At 41.6% G+C, this 21,293-nt stretch overlaps 2 protein-coding genes across 8 annotated transcripts; both read right to left on the reverse strand.

Moving 5' to 3' along the window:
* Positions 1-1,185: 1,185 nt before the first annotated feature.
* Positions 1,186-15,043, reverse strand: LOC135296637 (pantetheinase-like). 3 transcript variants are annotated; one of them, XR_010358672.1, is made up of 9 exons: positions 14,815-15,043; positions 12,907-13,136; positions 12,669-12,799; positions 10,706-10,898; positions 9,003-9,294; positions 7,492-7,865; positions 5,156-5,326; positions 4,600-4,785; positions 1,186-2,360 (listed from the first exon to the last, which is right to left on the reverse strand). XR_010358672.1 is itself a non-coding variant. In XM_064413216.1 (9 exons), coding segments are annotated over exons 2-9 (1,440 nt in total). In that variant the 5' UTR covers positions 13,108-13,136; positions 14,815-15,043; the 3' UTR covers positions 1,187-2,359. The 3 variants fall into 3 exon arrangements, 2 of the variants coding, with proteins under 2 accessions (XP_064269286.1, XP_064269285.1); XM_064413216.1 differs by having other exon boundaries at positions 1,187-2,360; positions 4,709-4,785; XM_064413215.1 differs by lacking the exon at positions 1,186-2,360 and having other exon boundaries at positions 4,323-4,785.
* Positions 13,143-21,167, reverse strand: LOC135296638 (pantetheine hydrolase VNN2-like). Of its 5 annotated transcripts, none has more exons than XR_010358673.1 (4): positions 18,727-21,167; positions 17,387-17,541; positions 16,830-17,015; positions 13,143-13,598 (listed from the first exon to the last, which is right to left on the reverse strand). XR_010358673.1 is itself a non-coding variant. In XM_064413219.1 (4 exons), coding segments are annotated over exons 1-4 (252 nt in total). In that variant the 5' UTR covers positions 18,746-21,167; the 3' UTR covers positions 13,143-13,597. The 5 variants fall into 5 exon arrangements, 3 of the variants coding, with proteins under 3 accessions (XP_064269289.1, XP_064269288.1, XP_064269287.1); XM_064413219.1 differs by having other exon boundaries at positions 16,939-17,015; XR_010358674.1 differs by lacking the exon at positions 13,143-13,598 and adding an exon at positions 15,315-16,252.
* Between the last annotated feature and the right edge of the window lie 126 nt (positions 21,168-21,293).

Raw genomic sequence — 21,293 nt, forward strand, 5'->3', positions numbered from 1 at the left:
TGTGAGCCAGCAGTGTGCCCAGGTGGCCCAGAAGGACAATGGCATCTGAGCCGGTATCAAGCAGTGTGGCCAGCAGAACAAGGGAAGCGATCATCCACTGTACTGGTGAGGCTGCGCTTTGAGTGCTGTGTTTCATTCTGGACCTCTCATTTTAACAAGGGCATTGAGGTGCTGGAGCCTGTCCAGAGAAGGGCAACACGGCTCCTGAAAGGTCTAGAAAACACGCATTATAAGGAACAGCTGAGGGAGCTGGATTTGTTTAGTCTGAAGAAGAGGAAGCTCACAGGAGAGCTAAATCCCTAAATACTTCTCTACATATATCTACATATCTCTACAACTCTCTGAAAGCAGTTTGCAGTGAGGTGAGGGCCAGTCTCTCCTGCTGTGCCTGCAATGAGAGGACCAGATGTAATGGCCTTAAACTGGGAAAGAGGAGATTCAGGTTAGATCTTAGAAAAAAAAAATGTCATGGTGCAAGTGGTCAGGCATTGGAATAGGTTGTGTAGGGGGGTAATGGAGGCCCAGAGATGTTTAAGAGGGGTCTGGATATGGCACTGCATGATGGTTTAGTGGTTTATAGGTTACAGTGACAATGTCAAGTTTACAGCTGGACTGGATGATCTCAAAGGTCTCTTTCAACTCTGAAGATTCTATGATTCTTTGGTGAGACCAGCAATTGTAGCAATGTGGGGAAAAGGAAGGAGAAATTACACAAACAGGTCTCTGACCACTCTTAAGGACACAGCCACAGAACATGCACATCTTTATACACTGATCTGCTGAAAGAAGGTCACTAAGGTCCAGCAGCATCAACAAAACACAGGTCACTTTGGAGAAGAGAAAGCAAAAATGTGAACAGCGACATCTCACCAGGACTAGCTGGTCTGAAACAGAACTATAAATCACCAAATTCCTACAGAAAATTCATCTGCAGGGCAGCCCCACCCAGCATTAACAAGAGGGAGCAAAGGGAAAAGCTCATTTCACATACATTGGTGTTACATGACCAGAAAGAAATAGAGAAGATGGAAGGGAGGAGCTGCTATGAGATACCAGGTCACTCAGTGACTTGTTTACTGGTTGCAGTAAAAATTCTCTCACTGAATAGCAGCCAGTGCAGTCAGGAGGTGTCATCAAGCTATTTTTCAGAACTGACAACCAGAATAAATTGAGGTTTCAATTCCGAGTTTTACTTCAACAGAGATTTTATATGTATAATGATTCAAGTCATGTTCTGACCAAAAAGTGGTGGCACATTTTGTTTCAGGAGGAGCTCTTTGACTGGAGTCCTTGCTCAGTTTCCATGATGCACTCTGTTGCCATTTCCTACGTGATAGGCACCAATGACATAAAGGATTTAAAACCAAAGCAACACAAATAGGGGGGGGAAAGATCTAATTGTGGTAAAAGAGCCGAGTGGCATAAGTCAGCACATGCCATATTCCAGAGACAAAGAAATATTGAGCATGTGTACAGACCTGCCACAAATCACATCTTTCACTGCTTTATTTACTGGTCCCATAATAATCTGCAATGAAAAAACATGCAATGCTGTTTTAATAAGAATGTATACTCTGGACTAAAATTGAGGAATATATACTCTGGACCACAATTGAGGCTTTTTGAGGATTAGAAAAAGAAAAATCCAGCAAACAGATTAAAGCAACTGCTGTTTTGAACTAATAAAATATTAGTATTCTTATTACATAGAAATAGATTATTCTCAAGAAATGGTAGTAATAATATAATATTACCACATTATTACTAAACCAAACACATTGATGAGTTTTTACAATTGGAAATGGGAGACATAATTAGGATGGTTGTTGTAAATGATGCTGTATCCCATTTGGACATAGGAATAACAGTGTAGAGCTTCAGTTACGGAAATATCATGGGGAGGCATGTTGGTTGCAGGTCTTGTTTCAGATGATCCCTTTCATACCAGCATCCAAAAAGCATCACAGTAATGACTGATCTAGTTGGGTATTTTTCTTACTTATCAAACATCCTGCATTCAGAACAGGATTGAAAAACGTGAAACAAAGAGTTTATTAGAGGAGTACCCATATGCAGACACTGAGAGCTCAGAAAAATGTGACAAAACAGGAAGAAGGTGTGTTACACCATATCTCTCACTGAATCAAGTGATTGCATGAAAATGTATTTAATAGGTCTGATTAATCACTATGAGCAGGTTCACTGTGGCTGCTTTGAGACAGTTTATTCCATTACTGTCCAGCAGAGGACTTATCAGGACGCAGCTCCAGGGTGTCTTAAAAACTTCTTCATTCTAGTATCTTCATATTCCTCAGTTCCTGTGCTATGTGTCAGTATGTGCAGCTTGCTTCTGAGTTTCTCTAAATCAAACAAATTGCATTAGCATCTCACTGTACATAGATGTCATGCACCCAACAGGCCAGAAACAAAACTGTCCCTTGAGTTTATCCCAGTGTCTCTCCCAGTCAATTCTGTTTAGCTGGGCATCACTTTCCAACAGCCTTCCACCAGAAAATATTAATCTGGACAGAATTTTTCCTCTGAAATAAGGCATCTAAGTAACTCATTGCCTAGCTCTCGCTAGCCTGAAGCAAAAGAGCAAGCTGGTGGTTCACCAGGTGCAGTAGCATGCCTGCTCCTCTGCACACCTTTCTGTCCACAGGAACCTGCTGTACATTGAGAGAACTTCACTTTTAATCTTCAACTCACTTCAAATCCATTTCTTGCTATGACATTTTCCAGCTTTTGACTTCCTAGTACTTCCAGTATTCCCATTTGAAAAAGGCTGTCTGGGCACTGGGAATCAGAACAGGCTGCCTGCTTTCAGCTACAGCAGACTGCCACTGTAGAGCTGGTTCAGAACATACAGACCTGCAGATGAATGCAGATACCACAGAGTAGTGCTGACTGAGGGTTTCAGTCATTAGGAACTTTGATTTTTGTCTGGTGATGTTCAACCCCAAAATACTTCTCTACATATATTACTACATCCAGCAAGCTCATTCTGTAGCCTTAAACACAAGTCTTTTAAAGGCTGCAATAGAGATCTCGGTGATACTTGAACTAATGTAGCTTGGAAGCCTTCCTCCCTCTCTGCCTCACTTTTAAAACACGTGAAATACAGAGTGAGTCACATTAGGCACAATCAGACATCAGGGTGAAAGAGCAAGCAGCAAATGCTCCCTTGTTTAGCAATAGCGAGGAGATCAGCCAGAAAGGTGACTGCCCTGCCAGGGCTGAGCAGAAATATTTACAAGTGCAGTGCAAGGGGAATGCCCCGCAGAATTCGAGTCCCACTGCCGGCACAAGGTGCAGTGGAGTTATCCCTGTTTGTGCATTGCAAGGGTTAACCCTGCCCGAAGGAGGCTGCCTGAAAGGTCCCTCGGGCAGCCCAGGAGCAATCGCTGCCGAGCACGGAGTACGTGTGAGCTGCAGTCAGCAAGTCGCAAGGCGCTCACTGCTGCCAACAGCACCTAGTTATGTTACTGTGCCCTAACAGCACAGCTTCTCCTAGGGCGCAGGTAGAAATTTAAAGATTCAGTCCTTTTCCTCCCCGAACAGTAGAATGTTTCCCAGTATTTCCACTACATGAATTGTAGAGGGTTTCACTTTGATACTTTCACAGAACGTAATCTTATTTGTAAGACATTGCTTTGTCAAAAAAAGCCCCAAAAATATATTTTGCCTCCTACGTGTCTATATTTTTTAAATTACGTTGGTCAGATTAAGTATAAACAATGTTTGTACTTCAAAGCAAAACTGCAGCATAAACAACAGAATTAGGCACATATAGAAAACTTAGCTGGGAAATACAAAGTACTCCAGTCCACTTGCCTAAGAAACAAAACAGTCTGCAGGGCCCACATCCTCACATGTGCCAGCGTGTCCCACCTACTCCATCTGTTCACTCTCCTTACCCAATACCTGCTGGCACAGTCCCGGCTCTCCCTAGCACCGGTAGGAGCAACCATTCCATGGGAACACACACATGCTCCTGAGAAATTGCTTCTTTTCAGTATTTGTGACACAAACAGTTATCAATCTTTCTGTGCTAGGGAGATTTTCCACATCCTAAAAATGTGGCCAGAAAGATTAAAGCAGACTCTTCCAGCCGTGAGTTAGGCCATGATATGATAACACCCTGTACTGTGCTGAGCCAAATAACTGTTTTTTTGAAGGAACATGTTTTCAATGCTTGTTTTCCTTTTCAAAGGAAGTTAGAATCTTCAAAGGTTCTGGTAATCTCTTGTTTACAAAAGTGGCTGTTCAGAAATGGGGTGGGAACAGTGTTGTGGAAATGGCTGCTAATACTCCAACAAAAATTTCAAATAATTAAAAGCTCTTTTTTATTGGGGCACAACCCACTGAATCCTACACCACTAAAATCAGAGGAATTTATTTTCTAGTGTTCCCAATATTAAGGCCAAGCCTATGCCAACCAAATCCATCATATAAAAACACACACACAACAGTCCAGCATCATATTGATTTTTTGCTGCAAAATCAAGTCAATAAATCAAAGTGCAGTAACTATGCTGGTAGATAAGACAACTAGAAAAATAGAATGCCATTTTAATTATGAACATTACTATGAATTACCATTATTTGTGATTAATTGGCATTACAGAAACGAGCTGATGAAAGCTTGAAGGATCTGCAGTGAAATCATGCTGAAGTTTGATATGTGGATGGAGCGTCCTTTTCATACCACCTCCCATAGAGTGTTACACTCAAAACTGGCTTTGATGTAGTATTCCGATTTTTCAGACGTCCATCAGCTAGCACCTGGTTATGAAAAGGTAAAATAAGCAGGAGCAGCATCAAAGCAGTACTATTGTGTGGCAAACACAAAATCATATATTCAGTAATGCTGACCTAGTTGAGAGAGCTCCAGTCTCAATTGGAGCTAGCAGGAAGTCTGAGGAAAAACTACATTTCTGTCTTGAGGGAGATCTGGTTCTAGAGGATTTGGGGGAACAGGGCAGAAGAGAATTGGCAAGGTGGACTTACTGTATGAATACAGGCAGGAAATCAGGCAGAAAGAAAGCTGCCTTGAACTCAAGGCAGAGGACAAGGACTCTGGTAACAACTAAGTTGCTCTTGTAGTGGCTTTTTGACCACTGATGTCTGAGAAACCACAAGGGTGTCCCATTACCTCGAACTCCCCAGGGGCCAGCTGCACCCCGCTGTACAGCACTTCTGGGAAGACGTAGCTGGTGCCAAACGTGCCACTGAGGGAGAACATCTCAAACTTGGTCTGAGCCATCTCCACGGGCTGCCCACATGTGCTCAGGTTTGTGCTGGGGCATTTGAGCAGAGTGCAGATCTGTGGGGAGGAGGAGACAACAATATATTTAGCAAGATGGTAACTTTTCAGCTGTAGCTTATTTTTTTACCCCTTGATCTGACTGGGCATATTCCAGGCCTGCATTGCCTTAGTCTTATAATTTTACAAATAAATTGTCTTTGACATAAGTGCAGTCAAAGAACCTTATTTAATCTCTGAAGCCAGATCCTGTCCCTTCCACTAATTCTTTCAATTGGCAATTGTCTTATTTGAAAGTTTCTTTCCCACATGTCTTAGTAAGATGAGTTTGTGTATGGAAATTTTAGGCAAACAAAGCAAAGTCTTCTACATGGGTATGTTGTACAAGTGCACATCCAGGTCCTCTTACTGCTAATTGTACATGTTGCTAATTATACTTCATTAGATGGCCTGGTAGTCCACAGGAAGTCTGAATTTGATATTCCCTGTCCAAATCCTAGTTAATATAGGCCAAGGAGATGAAGTTAGCATCTTTTGTTACAGTTTTGTGTTAGTAGTTGCAGCACATAAAGTAGGAATCACAGTGTTGTTTCCCTTTTATCATGAAAGTTATTTATCCAGCTGATAAATGTTTATGGTCTTAATGAGAAAATATGAAACAGGGCTATCACTCCTCTGATTCAGGAATGATTTGAAGGATGTTGTCCGGTTTTGCTGATAGGTGATGGAGTTTTTCTACGTGTCTGGTATTAGGGGATAGAAGCATATTTGCAAAAAATCAGAAGTATTATTCATCAGCAAATGTGGTTTTGTGTTGAAATGCAAATAAGCAGAGAAATAAGGAATATGTTCTGAGGAAATGAAAAAAGTATTGATGGAAAAAGGAAGAGTAGAAATTCCTGTATTCTCTAGAACTTTCAATTCTGTCAGAGACTATCTGGCAACTTCCACAACCACTGAAATAAATATTACAACCAAGCTCACCAAGAACTGAATTTATTCAAGTTACCTTTCTAGTATTAGATGAGCTGTTTGCTGGATAACACCTCCCCTCATATCCCAGAGTCTGCACCAGCTGGTACGAAATGGTGATGCTGACAGACAGAAGTAACTAAAAAGAAGTACAATCTGCTGGCACAATAACTTAATTATGAAGGCAAAGGATGTTTTCAAATATGGCTTTAAGAAAATTCAACCAGGATGTAACTCACTGTCTTTGCAAATATTTGATTAAAGAAGAGAAAGGGAGGATTTTTCCACTAAAAGTCATAAGCCATTTAAGTAAGATTCATTGCTATGATTTGGATAATGACAAAAAATTACCATCTCTGTGACCCTAACTTATCAGAGCATCTCATAAAGACAACTATTATCAACTGATTTTTAACGGCAACTCTTTGATGAAAATACAGTGAGACCACATGTGGAGTACTGTGTCCAGGCTCCTCTTTCTTTCCAGCACAAGAAAAAAAAAGGAGAGTGTCCAGCTGAGGCCACAAGGATGATTAGGAATGAGGAACTTCTCTCTTATGAGGAGAGACTGCGGGAGCTAGAACTGTTAAGTCTAGAGAAGACAGAGGGGTCTCATCAATACATACAAATATCTCTAAGGTGTGTGCCAAGAAGATGGTGCCAGGCTCTATTCAGTGGTGCCCAGCAACAGGATGAGGAGCAATGGCCATAAAAACACAAGAAGTTTCACCTCAACATGAGGAAGAACTTTTTTACATTTAGGGTGGCAGAGCATCAGAACAGGCTGACCAGGGAGGTCATGGATACTCCCTTTCTGGAGACACTCAAAAGCCACCCAGATGTGTTTCTGTGTAATCTGCTCCAGGTGACCTTGCCTTGGCAGAGGGATTGGATTATGTGATCTTCAGATGTCCTTTTCAATCCTAACTATTCTATGATTCTGTGATACAGAGGAGGTTCAAAACACTTACTGCAGATATTCACAGAAAAGAACCTAAATTTAGCTAACATTGCACACCCCTAAAATAGTGAGTGCACTCTGAGCATTTAGAAGAAGAGGTTTAGAGACCTCTCTACTGCATTTGTTGGATTTGAAGGCAAATAGGCTTGGAAGTTTTAGCCATTTCTTTCCATTACTATCAAAAGGTGCACCAGGACTCCAGCATAGAAGACATTGTCTTCTGCTTTTCCACCTGAAAGTTTCTCCCTGTAAATAAGCTTCCTAAAGCAAATAACCCCTTCCAAAGAATTACCTGCAGATAGTACTGTCCTTCAACAACATGAAGGCCATCAAAAGCACCCAGCACATAAACTTCATCATCTCTTTTCTCTGCCATCTTGTAGCTCAAATGACAGCAGAGGTCTTTTTGGCAGACAGTGAGATTCCCCTCAGGCTTAGCGAGCTCCGTGAAAGTAAAGAGGTCTTCAAAGACAATTCCTGTGAATTCATGGTCATTCTGTGAGAATCTTTCAACACTCAAAGCATATGAGTTCCAGCTGACAGCAGGTGGGGAGGCAGGAGAAAGACGAGGGTGTGCATCTAGTTCAGCAATGAGGAGGTGACCATCTTCAGTTTTCATGTTGTAGGAGTATGTTCTGGCTCCAGCTGGTGCATAAATGCCACTCCCTGAGGAGAGCACAGTAGTCAGTCCAAGAAGAATTTAAAAAATCATGTTGTCCTTCTAATCATCTCTGATAGCTTATCCACTATTCTACACAGATTACAGTCATTTTAGTCTCATCTAAGGTGCCCATTGCAACTCAGTACACAGAGCACCTGCTTTGTCAAAGAATAGCATTTATTCCCTTAGATAAGGTCTGCTCAGTGTAGCCAGAGGATGTTTAGTTTTTTTATGTTATGCTATGATTATATTTAAAGCCTCCTGAGTTCTCTTTTCCCCTGTGTCCAATATAGTTGATAATTCCTTTTTTCTTGGCTGATTGATGTGAAAGGACCAGCTACTGATTGAGACAATCCAAAACACAAGATAGTCAAGTATCACAGGCCTGTCCATGAACAGAAAGAGACAGCAACTGTCCAGCCCCCTTTACACTGGCTGAGAACTCCTCCCCTCCTGAGGGATTCACATCTGACCAGCACCAAGCAACTGAGGGAAATCAAAGGTCTGTCATACCATCACTGCAGAAGCCTGTTAGGCATTTCAGATGAAAAGTCCCAAAACAATACTGTGGTTACACAGCTCAGTGAAGACAATGGTGTAACTGAAATATACTATTCCATAAGCTGAGGTCTAAAAAAAAATCAACACTACATTCTAAAATGAAGATGTGGACATCTTAGCAATGTTACTACAACAGGCCTGAACACGTGTTTTTAATGATTTTCTGTTAAATGCAGCTATAAAAATAAATATCTCATTTGGCAGAATAAATGTAGCCACATATATGGTTTATGAGTATATTTACAGTTTGGCATTCAATCATACCCTTAGAAGTGGAGAGGAAAAGAGCCTTAAAAAACACAAAATTTTCTGTTCAGGTATAAGGGCAGTGACCTACTACTTATTTAGAGCCATTAAACGAAAAGATAATCCTAAGAAGCTAGGGAAAATAAAACACTGTGAGTTTTGTTGTGTCTTTATGAAACCAACAGGAACAGGATCCATCAGCTTTAAAATTTAGTGACTACTCTCTTCACCTTCCAGAGAAATACATTATATTCCTCTGCAAAATCACTTTGTAGAACAGGGAATAAGAGATTCGTGGTTATAAAGATTCTTGCACAGAGTAAAAATTAAGTTACCTGTCATTTCCATGCTGGTGTTGTGAGTATTGGCAGCTAAGACATTGACACGCATGCCCATGGCCCAGGCAGAGTGAAACTCAATTGCAGTCAGAAAGGGCAGGACATTCATCCAAGCTGTTGGGAAGAGCACGGTGTCCACCTGCATCTTGCTCACCAGGACCACGGCAGGCTCATAGAAAAGGATGTCAAAGCAAGTGAAAATGCCAAACTTCCCAAAAGGAGTCTCAAAGGTGACAGCTTCTGGCTCTTTTGGATAATTAAACTGATTTTCTCCTAGAAAGAGATTATACTGTAGGGGAAGGAAAATAAGAGAAACCAGTTAGAGGCACTTACTTACCATGTGTCTTGGGGTCATTCCCTAAAGTGGTTCAGAATGACTAAAGAAAACTTTTGACCTGTGTTGGAAGCCCTCACAGGTAGGAAATCAGGCTAAAATTATATGATCATCGTACCCAAAATATGGAACACATATTACATATTGACCTGGCATCTAGCTAGGAAAGCAGCCAGCTGCCTTCAGGTCTGTTGGTGTCATCTGCATAAGAATAATCTCTCCACTCCCCCCACCTTGTTTATATTTCTGGCAACCCAAATGCAACCAGAAGAGAAATAGCAATGTAAGGGAAGCGTGGGAGATCTTGTGCCAAGGGACAAATTGGTGACTTTGGTGTGGAGATGCCCAGAAGTACTGGAAGTACAGAGCACCAGTATGAAGCACAGGATAGTATTTGGGACTCTGCAGAGCAGAAAACAAAGGCTGTGATGATGGGGGAAAGGCAGATGTTCTCCGCCAACAGAAAAATTGAAGTTTGTGACATTCTCAGCTTTCCAACATTTTCTTCCTCCTTCACATACATATTTATTAAGAGTGCTCTATAAATGTCCAGGTGGTCTGAAAGTAAATATGGACACCAAGCCAGAAAAGAAGTTCAAGTTTACTTAACTTGTAATTTACCATGTGGGCCATAGCAGGCTGGACAGATTTGTGTTATCAGTGTTTCACTCACCCAGTTTGCTCACAAATAGATATCTTGGCACTGTCTCTAAACCAGATGAAATAATGGGCCCAAAGTGCATTAAATAAACTGACTTTATCCACACTGGCATGATATCTGGCACACAGTTCATAAACAGCTTTGATGGAACTTGCAGGTATACACATAATATTGAAAGAGGAACTTATAATCCAATATCCTTATCTCTTTTTACACCCATCTGGCATTTTCATTTGCTTTTCTATGTCTAAATAATTCCCACTGTGCAAAAACTGTGCCAAAACAGCATCAGAAATAAAGGTCCTGCCTCTCTGAAGTCAGAGTGCTCATTTATGAGGAAATGGATGTGAACATTGAAATCCTGGAATGTGAAGTGGTAGTCTGGTGAAAAGCTGGCACTGAAAACTGAAACTGCTCAAGCAGCACAATTTACAGTAGTAGTGAGCTAATGAACTGAGGAAGTCAGCAAAAACCATATGCCACTAAATTGTACCAGAACAATCATTTTTCATTCCAGTCTGTTTTGAGAAACAGGACAGCAAATGCAAATTTGGCATTGACGCTTCATAGCAAGAGAGATATTTTTTTTAATTATAAAGAAAAACAAAACTCTCCCAGTGGACAATGGCATCTAATTCTCTTCCCAAACTGAGACATTTTGGAAGTAGTGGAAAATTAATTTCTGTCTCTCCAAGACCACTTTACCTTATGGTACCGAGCCACCAGTTTCCCCTGTGTGTCAAAGACCACATCCGTATTGTAGTGGTAGCGACCATCCCTGGGGCAGCTGGGATCGCTGGAGTCACACGGCTTCTTGTCCCCAATATTTGCAACCACATAGATGGAATTATTTCTGGCCATGCAGCTGAGTCGTTCCTGCACTGGTGCCGGACCAAATCTAATTTATTTTAGGAAATGAGAAAAACAAAATTAACAGAACTTGTGCTGTCAGCGGTGTCCATTTCCAGAATACTTGAGGTCACACCAGCAGCATCTCCAACCTTGCAGCCATGGCACAATAGGCAGACACAGAGTTGCTGCAGTGCTTCCTCAGATTGCTTCCTGCACCTTGGGGTAGGCCCTGGAGACCTGCCATTGGCCCCTGCAGGGATATGCCTGCCAGTCCCCTTCAGCACCTGGAACGTGCTCTGCAGTAAACAGATAATCCTTGGGCTGGGAAAGGGCAGGAGAGCAATTTCTGGGCAGAGGAAGACACTAGCGTGGTGTCACACAAGCAAACATTTTAGCATCAGGCATACTGACACCTGAGGGCTGCAGCTCTGGGCCCTTAGCACACCAAGCAGGGCTGAGATGTGGGATAATGCAGATGATATGGACAAGGCAATTCAGCAATTCATTTTCTCCCACAGACAGGAGCACACAGACCTGTAACCATGGCATGAAGAGCAGTGGGCTAATAATTTTGAGATGTGACAGGGTCCATGTGTCAGAAACTGGCAGCCCCTCTGAAGCATCCATACCAGGCCATAAAGAGAGCAGCCATTCATTCCCCTTTGTAGTGTGCCAATACCCATGGCTTTGCAAGGTGTGTGTGGGCCCCACAAGGGGACCTCCAGGCAAGATACACATACAGCACCAGGAATAAGGCATGCAAGACACTGATGGCAAGTGTTATATTCCCAAAAGCTGCTAGTGAAACCCCTGATTTGGAACAGTGAGGAGGCACTCAGATCACCTCTGCTAAACCTGTGTGATGCACTAGAATGAAGACCTGCTTAGTTAGGCACACAGCCACCCCACATTACACTTCACTGTATACATGAATACAGTGTATATATGAAACACTGTATACTCTATCTACTTATATCTCAGCAAAAAGTTGCACATCCAGTGCAACTGTGACTCTTCTTCTTGGAAGCATTGAGTTATTATATCCTCACAGATACAATAACCTGCTCCTCATCAAGGAGGTGCAGAAAGCCATGGTGAAAAGGGCAGCCCATGGCTGTAATTCCACAGCTGAACACAAATTGCATGCTGTTGGAGTGTAAAGTCCAGGCCTCAGCTATAGCTTAGTTTGTCACTGCTGAAATATGCTGCTTGAATGATCGTGTTCTACAGCACAGAGACTCTAGCAATTCAGACTTTATCTTACCTTAGCTATGGAAAACCAAGATTAAAAGTTCCTGGGTTTTTATCATTTAGAAGTTTGGACTTTAATTACTGACTTCATCACCTCTTATTATCTGCTCAGAGACTACTTCTTGTCTGTCCACAAAAAAGGTTTGTGTGCTTTTGTTTCAACATGTCATTTGTAAAAGACAAACAAACAAAAAAAATCAAAGAAATACTACTGTTAATAATTTACAGTCAGTTCTATTCAAAATAGTGTGGAAGAATTGAAAACAGAATAAGAAGCAGGATATTCTGGCATCAAAAAAAGACATTTCCTCAACTTTTAGTAGTCCAAATTCTGTATGTTGTTTGAATTTCTCCTTAAAGCATCTAATTAAAAAAAAAAATCTTCATGTTTCCCTCTTCAATTAGTCATGGACATATTTAACCATTTAACTACCTTCATACTGAATTTCAATAAAAACTTATGTTAGAGATGTTAGCAGTTCTTAGTAATTTAATGTGAGCTGCTCGAGACTCCATGAGTTATATAAAAGGTTGAAATCACCTAAACCACTGCAGAAGGAATCACCTTGAGGGGTCAGTGCAGGGAATCCAATTCACCACCGGATCAGGGATATCCTCCAGGTAGGGGTAGATGGTTTCTCTTGTGAATCGCCAGCCATAGATGCCATCTTCAGGAGTCACAATGATCTGGGCACCCTGTCACAACAGGCTCCGTTTAAAGGGCACCCATCAGCACACAGCCAGGAGGGTCAGCAGGAGCAGAAAACACTGACGGACAACCCTCACTGCGGTAGCCCTCGTACCTGCTGGGCGGCTTCCTTGATGGCCCCTTCCAGGACATCCATGTTTTTGTTCATCAGGGCCAAAGCATCACTGGGAGAAACGGGCTCCTCGGTGGGATGCGGCAGGATGACGGTGTGCTCGTAGACGGCTGCCATGAAGGTGTCGGAGGCAAGGGCCTGAAGGGCTGCGAGTGCCAGCAGGAGAGCCTGGGAAGGGAGCATGGCTGCAGCCTCCCAGCTCCTAGAGTGCTCTGGACAAACAGTGCAAAAGGAACATGCACAGAAAAGAGAAAGGGGACAAAGTTTACTTTGAAAGAGGGAGGAATGAACTGTAGGTCTGTTAAAGCATTACCTGGGAAGGGTGAGATATAAGAAAGTACTGCAGTACACAGTAAAGATGTCACAATTGAACAAACCAAAAATACTGGGCAGTGCCAAGACTGGTGGAGCCAATGAAAAAATAAGCCATTAAAATAATATCTAGAAAGAACAGCCCAATTTTTGTTGTTATATTCTTCTCTATCACTGATTACAGCAAGACTTTTTGTGTGTCAAAAAAGTTGATACCCAAGTGGATATTGCCACCAGTGGAGCTAGTCTTCTGAGAATTTTGAGTGGCAAAACTCAGAGTAATAAAAACTTCATTCTAGTATCTTCGTATTCCTCAGTTCCTGTGCTATGTGTCAGTATGTGCAGCTTGCTTCTGAGTTTCTCTAAATCAAACAAATTGCATTAGCATCTCACTGTCATGCACCCAACATGCCAGCAACAAAACTGTCCCTTGAGTTTATCCCAGTGTCTCTCCCAGTCCATTCTGTTTAGCTGGGCATCACTTTCCAGCAGCTTTCCACCAGAAAATATTAATCTGGACAGAATTTTTCCTCTGAAATAAGGCATCTAAGTAACTCATTGCCTAGCTCTCGGTAGCCTGAAGCAAAAGAGCAGGCTAGCTCACCAGGTGCAGTAGCATGCCTGCTCCTCTGCACACCTTTCTGTCCACAGGAACCTGCTGTACATTGAGAGAACTTCACTTTTAACCTTCAACTCACTTCAAATCCATTTCTTGCTATGACATTTTCCAGTTTTTTACTTTCTAGTATTTCCAGTATTCCCATTTGAAAAAGGCTGTCTGGGCACTGGGAATCAGAACAGGCTGCCTGCTTTCAGCCACAGCAGACTGCCACTGTAGAGCTGGTTCAGAACATACAGACCTGCAGATGAATGCAGATACCACAGAGTTCTCTCACAGAGTAGTGCTGACTGAGGGTTTCAGTCATTAGGAACTTTGATTTTTATCTGGTGATGTTCTTCCCTAAATACTTCCCTACACACATTACTAGATCCAGAAACACAAGCCTTTTAAAGGCTGCAATAGAGATCTCGGTGATACTTGAATTAATGTAGCTTGGAAGCCTTCCTCCCTCTCTGCCTCACTTTTAAAACACGTGAAATACAGGCTGAGTCACATTAGGCACAATCAGACATCAGGGTGAAAGAGCAAGCAGCAAATGCTCCCGTGTTTAGCAATAGCGAGGAGATCAGCCAGAAAGGTGACTGCCCTGCCAGGGCTGAGCAGAAATATTTACAAGTGCAGTGCAAGGGGAATGCCCCGCAGAATTCGAGTCCCACTGCCGGCACAAGGTGCAGCGGAGTTATCCCTGTTTGCCTCTGTGCCAGCAGGCACCGCTCCCTACTTCCTGCTGGGAGCACGCCCAGGAGCAAGGAACTGACACCCGGTAAACAAACAAATGCACCGAATAAACTGAAGCAAACCGCAGTGACCCGGGCTCTCAGTGGCTGTGGACAATTGAAGCGGAAACTTCTATAGAGGTCCGCCTACTTTCCACACCTCTCTCCTCCCAATCCACTCTTCCCATCCCTGTACTGCACCCGTCCCCATCGCTGCCACCGCCTGATGGTGGGGGCTACCTGAGGATTTAATTCGTGAAGCCGGATGCAATTTGGTGCTAAATCAGCTTAGCTGTAGAGGGAGTCTGTCGTCAGGCTGTGCTCCGACTTCTTTTCTTGAGCTTAGCGAGAGGAGAGCGTGAGGCAGACTGCGCATCGCAAGGGTTAACCCTGCCCGGAGGAGGCTGCCTGAAAGGTCACTGGGACAGCCACGCAATCGCTGCCGAGCACGGAGTACGTGTGAGCTGCAGTCAGGAAGTCGCAAGGCGCTCACTGCTGCCAACAGCACCTAGTTATGTTACTGTGCCCTAACAGCACAGCTTCTCCGAGGGCGCAGGTAGAAATTTAAAGATACAGTGCTTTTCCTCCCTAAACAGTAGAATGTTTCCCAGTACTTCCACTACATTAATTGTAGAGGTTTCAGTTTGATACTTTCACAGAATAGAGTCTTATTTTTAAGACATTCCCTTGTCAAAAAAAAAAAAAGAAAAGAAAACCCAACCAAACAAAACCACCTGCAAATCAATTTTTTATATTATTGGTCAGATTAATTGTAATGTTTGTGCTTCAGAGCAAACCTGCAGAACAAACATCAGAATTAGGCACGCATAGAAATCTTAGCTGGGAAACACAAAGCACCCCAGTGCACTCCCCAGAAACACAGTCTGCAGGGCCCACATCCTCAAACGTGCCAGCATGTCCCACCTGCTCCATCTGTTCACTCTGTGAAAAGTGTGTATTTTATGATTGGCTTTTCACAAGTATTAAAATGAATATTATATGTGTTATGTTAGAAAATTATGCTGTATTAATTTTCTCAAGTAGTGTAATAAATATAGTTTTAGGTTGTAACATAACGTTAAAATAGACCTATGGTATGAAAGATATTTTTTTAAGAAAGGATTCGCACCAGATAGAAGCCACAGAACACCTAAATCTTTCAGAGAAAGGGAATTTATTGCTCCCTTATCAGCAGAAAACTAACTTCTTCCCACCTCGCTCTGACAGGAAGATGGCATGAGGATTAAGAGGAAGAAGTTGACAGTGACCAGACAGAATCCTATGTTTGAATGAATTTGAATAGAATTGATGCATCACGTATGAGGTGTATGAATAACCAACAGGCGATTGTTTTTAACGGTAAATCCTCTGTTAACGGGGTCCTTTTTCAGGCTTGTGTTGCCCAGGAAAAGGTACCCCGACGTCCGTATCTCTTTGTTTTTATTGTCTCATATTGTCCTAATCTCAATTGTTCAAATTTTATTACTCTAACTAGATTACTATTTTTATAACCATTTTATTACTATTAAACTTGTAAAAATTTAAAAAATAAGTGATTGGCATTTTTCACAACTCTCCTTACCCAACACCTGCTGGCATAGTCCCGGCTCTCCCTAGCACCGGTAGGAGCCACCATTCCATGAGAACACACACATGCTCCGGAGAAACTGCTTGTTTTCTGCATTTGTGACACAAACAGTTATCAATCATTCTGTGGTAGGGAATTTTCCACATCCTAAAACTGTGGCCAGAAAGATTAAAGCAGACTCCTCTTTCATGAAGTACATATCATGGTATGATAACACACTGCACTGTGCTGAGCTGAATAACTGTCTTTTGATGGTACATGGTTTTTAGGCTTGTTTTCTTTTTCAAAGGAAATTAGAATCATCAAAGTTTCTCTTGTTCACAAAAGTGGCTGTTCAGAAATGGGGTGGGAACAGTGTTGTGGAAATGGCTGCTAATACTCCAACAAAAATTTCAAATAATTAAAAGCTCTTTTTTATTGGGGCACAACCCACTGAATCCTACACCACTAAAATCAGAGGAATTTATTTTCTAGTGTTCCCAATATTAAGGCCAAGCCTATGCCAACCAAATCCATCATATAAAAACACACACACAACAGTCCAGCATCATATTGATTTTTTGCTGCAAAATCAAGTCAATAAATCAAAGTGCAGTAACTATGCTGGTAGATAAGACAACTAGAAAAATAGAATGCCATTTTAATTATGAACATTACTATGAATTACCATTATTTGTGATTAATTGGCATTACAGAAACGAGCTGATGAAAGCTTGAAGGATCTGCAGTGAAATCATGCTGAAGTTTGATATGTGGATGGAGCGTCCTTTTCATACCATCTCCCATAGAGTGTTACACTCAAAACTGGCTTTGATGTAGTATTCCGATTTTTCAGACGTCCATCAGCTAGCACCTGGTTATGAAAAGGTAAAATAAGCAGGAGCAGCATCAAAGCAGTACTATTGTGTGGCAAACACAAAATCATATATTCAGTAATGCTGACCTAGTTGAGAGAGCTCCAGTCTCAATTGGAGCTAGCAGGAAGTCTGAGGAAAAACTACATTTCTGTCTTGAGGGAGATCTGGTTCTAGAGGATTTGGGGGAACAGGGCAGAAGAGAATTGGCAAGGTGGACTTGCTGTATGAATACAGGCAGGAAAATCAGGCAGAAAGAAAGCTGCCTCAAACTCAAGGCAGAGGACAAGGACTCTGGTAACAACTAAGTTGCTCTTGTAGTGGCTTTTTGACCACTGATGTCTGAGAAACCACAAGGGTGTCCCATTACCTCGAACTCCCCAGGGGCCAGCTGCACCCCGCTGTACAGCACTTCTGGGAAGATGTAGCTGGTGCCAAATGTGCCACTGAGGGAGAACATCTCAAACTTGGTCTGAACCATCTCCATGGGCTGACCACATGTGCTCAGGTGGGCAGAGTGCAGATCTGTAGGGAGGAGGAGACAGAAAGGCAAAACATCACTAAGCTTTCAGCAACCATGTGCTGGACTTGATAGCAAAAAAAGCTGTCATGATGAAAAAACAATCTAAAACATCTATGTATTTATTTATTATATACTCTGTATAGTTCTCTATATATTTCTATGCATACAGAAATGATTTTCAGCACACTAAAAACAAGTGTGGCAGCAAAATTTTGAAGAATCTATACAGTGACAAGCCAAGCGAATACAAATGCTATGTTCATATTTAATTTCCTTATTTTGTTAGATAACCAGATGGCAGATAATCACATCAGCACAATGGTACAACCCACTGAGCAGAAAACAGCTCTCTTGTGACAAAAGCAACCCTTTGAAGACTGGGAGAGATGTACATTCTTCTTTCCTTTTCATACATATACAAGAAACCTGCTTAGAATCATAAAATCATTTAGGTTAGAAAAGACCTTTAAGATCATCAAGTCCAACTATTACCAGCACTGCTAAACCAAACACTAAACCACGTCCCTAAGCACCACATCTACACATTATCTTTAAATATCTTCAGGGATGGCAACTGAACCACCTCCTTAGGCAGCCCATTCCAATGCTTGACAATCTTTTCAGTGAGGATATTTTTCCTAGTAACCAATCTAAACCTCTCCTGGAACAACCTGAAGCCACTTCCTCATGTCCTGTCACTTGGGAGGAGTGATCAACCCGACCTCCACCTCACCACAGCCTCCTTTCAGGTAGTTGCAGGGAGCAATAAGGTCTCCCCTCAGCAATAAATCCTGACAAACCTACAACCTGCAAAACATTAAGAGCAACTTCTGCAGATATGCCACAGATGTACAATCAGCACAGAGAAGCATAAATACTCATCTTCTCCCGTCCTTGCCAAAACTGCTGGGTGACCTCACCTTTAAGGGTGTTACAGCATAGGGTCAACCCAAGGTCTACACTTCCATAATGACACTGAAAAGCAGATTAACATCCCTAATGAAGTCAAAATGTATAATGAAGAAAAGAAATGAATGTATGGGGGGGGGGGCTAAAAAATGCCTTAAATGCCTCCAAGACAAAAAAAAAAAAAAAAAAAAAAAAAAAAAAAAAAAAAGCAGACTGCAAAGAGACTATTGCAGCCTTCTCACAGTTCAAGTAAGAGTAGAAAAGTAGAAAACTCTTACCTGCAAATAATACTGTCATTCAACAACATGTAGCCCATCAAAAGCACCCAGGACATAAATTTCATCTTGCTGCTTCTCTACTGTCTTGGAAGAGATGGCAACAGAGGTCCTGCTGGCATATGGCTCGATTTCCCTCAGATTTAGTGAGTTCCATGAAGGAGAAGAGATCATGGTAAATGACCCCACTGAAAAGAGTGTTTGTTTGATGGAAGTTGTTTGACCTGGCTGGCATACAATGTCCAGTTAACAACAGCAGGAGTCAGGAGAGAGATGTGGGAGTGAACTCAGGTCACCAAAAGGTGACCATTATCCATTTCAGTATTGTATGCTCTTGGACCATCTGGGGCATAAATACCACTCCCTGCAAACATATAACACAAGAAAGTTTCTAATCTGAAAGCAAATATATGAGACAGGAAAGCAGTAGTCACTAATTATATATGTGCAAAATGTAATTCTAATGTTTACCAGACTGTTTTGAAACTAAATTGAGCCTTCATGGACTACAATCTTAACTTAATGGTTTTTTTGCCATCGATGGAAAGTAGATCAAACTCTGGTGTTTCATGTATTTTAAGTGACAAGATTAGTGTCCTGATTATATATGATTTAAATGGCTGAAGTTTTCCATTCTTCTCTAACTGCATTAGAAATCAGTAATTCTGATTAAAATGGGTGGTGACGCTGTCCAATCAAGAAGTTTTTAAGGAAAAGCTATCACCAAAATTCACATCTTTATGCAAGTGCTTTACATAAACAAAGACATCTTTAAAGCCCAGAATAAAACCTATTCATAAAGAATATGAATTGTGACATAGGGTCATAAACTGAGAACTAAAGGAATGGCTCACATGTCCTGTAAAGTTTAGAGCTACATTTTAGCAGGATGTTTCTCTCAGTTCTGTAAACACATGCATACAAAATTGGTGCTTGACTTCTAGCATCTGCTCAGGAAAAAATATACAGTGAAAACAAAGCCTACAAAGAAAATGCGACACCCAAAGTCTCCAGCCCAGAACTACTATTTGCAGAACTCACAAGAACATTTCTTAGAGTTAGGGTTCCATCTAGTGGACAAAATGAAGTTTGGGTCTTTACATGGCCAAAATACCAATAAAACACCAGGGCCAGAAGATGAAGAATATCACTCATAAACGCCCAGGACTGCTTATTTAACTATTAAAGATTAGAGGTGTTGTAGTCAACTTAAGAATTTCCAAGTTCTTACATAGCACATTTTTATTTCCTTTATATCAAGAACTTCACATGTCCAAGTCCTGTGACATGAGTATGCATGCTTAAAGCTGATGTGAATTTCTGCTCAGGTCAGCTGCACTACACAGGTACAAATGCTGCCCATGAGAATGAGGATCACTTAGAGCACTCTCACATTACCCAACTGTCATATCTGAAGTGGAGTTGTGTGTATTTGCTGAAAGGAAGTTGACACCCATTCCCAAGGTGCATGCTGACTGAAACTGGACAGCTGAAAACAGTGGGTGTTCACCTAAGCAGTTAGGAACAGAATGGTGTCAATCTGAAATCTGCTCGCCAAAACCACAGCTGGGTCATGGTAGAGTATGTCTGCACAAGTGAAAATTTCAAAGTAGCAAAAGGATGTATTGAAAGTCACAGATCCTGGATCCTTGGGGTAATTAAATGGTTTCTTTGTCACAAAAAACGTTGCACTGCTCATGGAAAAGAAAAAAAATGGAGAAAATAAAATATTAAGAAAATACCTTGCATCCAACTCTAGTCCTCTCAGCTCCTTCTCACCTGGCTCATCATCAGCACTGGCATGGTCAGCATTTCCTAGTAAGGTGAGGTGTACATTCCTGGTTTCAGTAAAGTCTAATGTCTGATACAAAATGGAAAGGAAGCTATTAACAAGATGTTCCATGGGGAAGCCTGCCCTTTGGTACCCTGAAGTTCCACAGCCATTTGGCTACCACAGCAGTTGTTCTTTCTAGTCCAAAAGAGCTCTGGCAGAGAAAGAAGTATTTCTTATTAAAATCCAGGAACTATTCACAGAAGAAACTGACTGCAAGTTGCTAGGACAGACCACTTTTCTTATCTGTGGTAAAAAGCCACCACAGAGAAGCCCTTCTAGAAACCAGTTATGGGCTCAATGACAAATTAAAATACTTTTGTCACAACTGAGGTCAAGAAGTCTAGCGTGAGTTTGTCAGAAGTGTCCTTGTCTCAGTTCCCCTTTAATATGTTCAGCTGAGCATCCAGAATAGGTGAGGAAATGTTTTTTTTCCACAGTAGCTCCAGAGACCTTAAAGATTTGCTGTTGCAGAAGCAATTAGTACTAACATTCCAGCTAGCATTTATTAGCAAAATAAATCTCAAAATCACCAAGCTAGGTCTTCATATATAATACAAACATGCATTTATCTTTTGTGTATGTATATAAATGCATTCACCAGATGACAAGTTTCCCCCAGGACTGAAGATCAGTTTTTACTCTGTAGATATGGCAAATTTTCATTATTTTTGCATCTCATTTTCAGGCATTCTCAAGATAACACAAGTGCTGGTAGACCAGAAGTATTTTAGACTCT

This window comes from Passer domesticus, chromosome 3, assembly GCF_036417665.1.
Source record: "Passer domesticus isolate bPasDom1 chromosome 3, bPasDom1.hap1, whole genome shotgun sequence".
Lineage (NCBI taxonomy): Eukaryota > Metazoa > Chordata > Aves > Passeriformes > Passeridae > Passer > Passer domesticus.

Coding starts and splice junctions, on each gene's coding strand:
- LOC135296637 (XM_064413215.1), bottom strand. CDS start 13,107: ATGCTCCCTTCCCAGGCTCTCCTGCTGGCACTCGCAGCCCTTCAGGCC. Junction 5,327..7,491: donor AAGGACAGTACTATCTGCAG/GTAATTCTTTGG, acceptor TCCTCCCCACAG/ATCTGCACTCTGCTCAAATG. Junction 4,786..5,155: donor TGGCCCCTGGGGAGTTCGAG/GTAATGGGACAC, acceptor TTTCATAACCAG/GTGCTAGCTGATGGACGTCT.
- LOC135296638 (XM_064413217.1), bottom strand. Junction 17,016..17,386: donor TGGCCCCTGGGGAGTTCGAG/GTAATGGGACAC, acceptor TTTCATAACCAG/GTGCTAGCTGATGGACGTCT.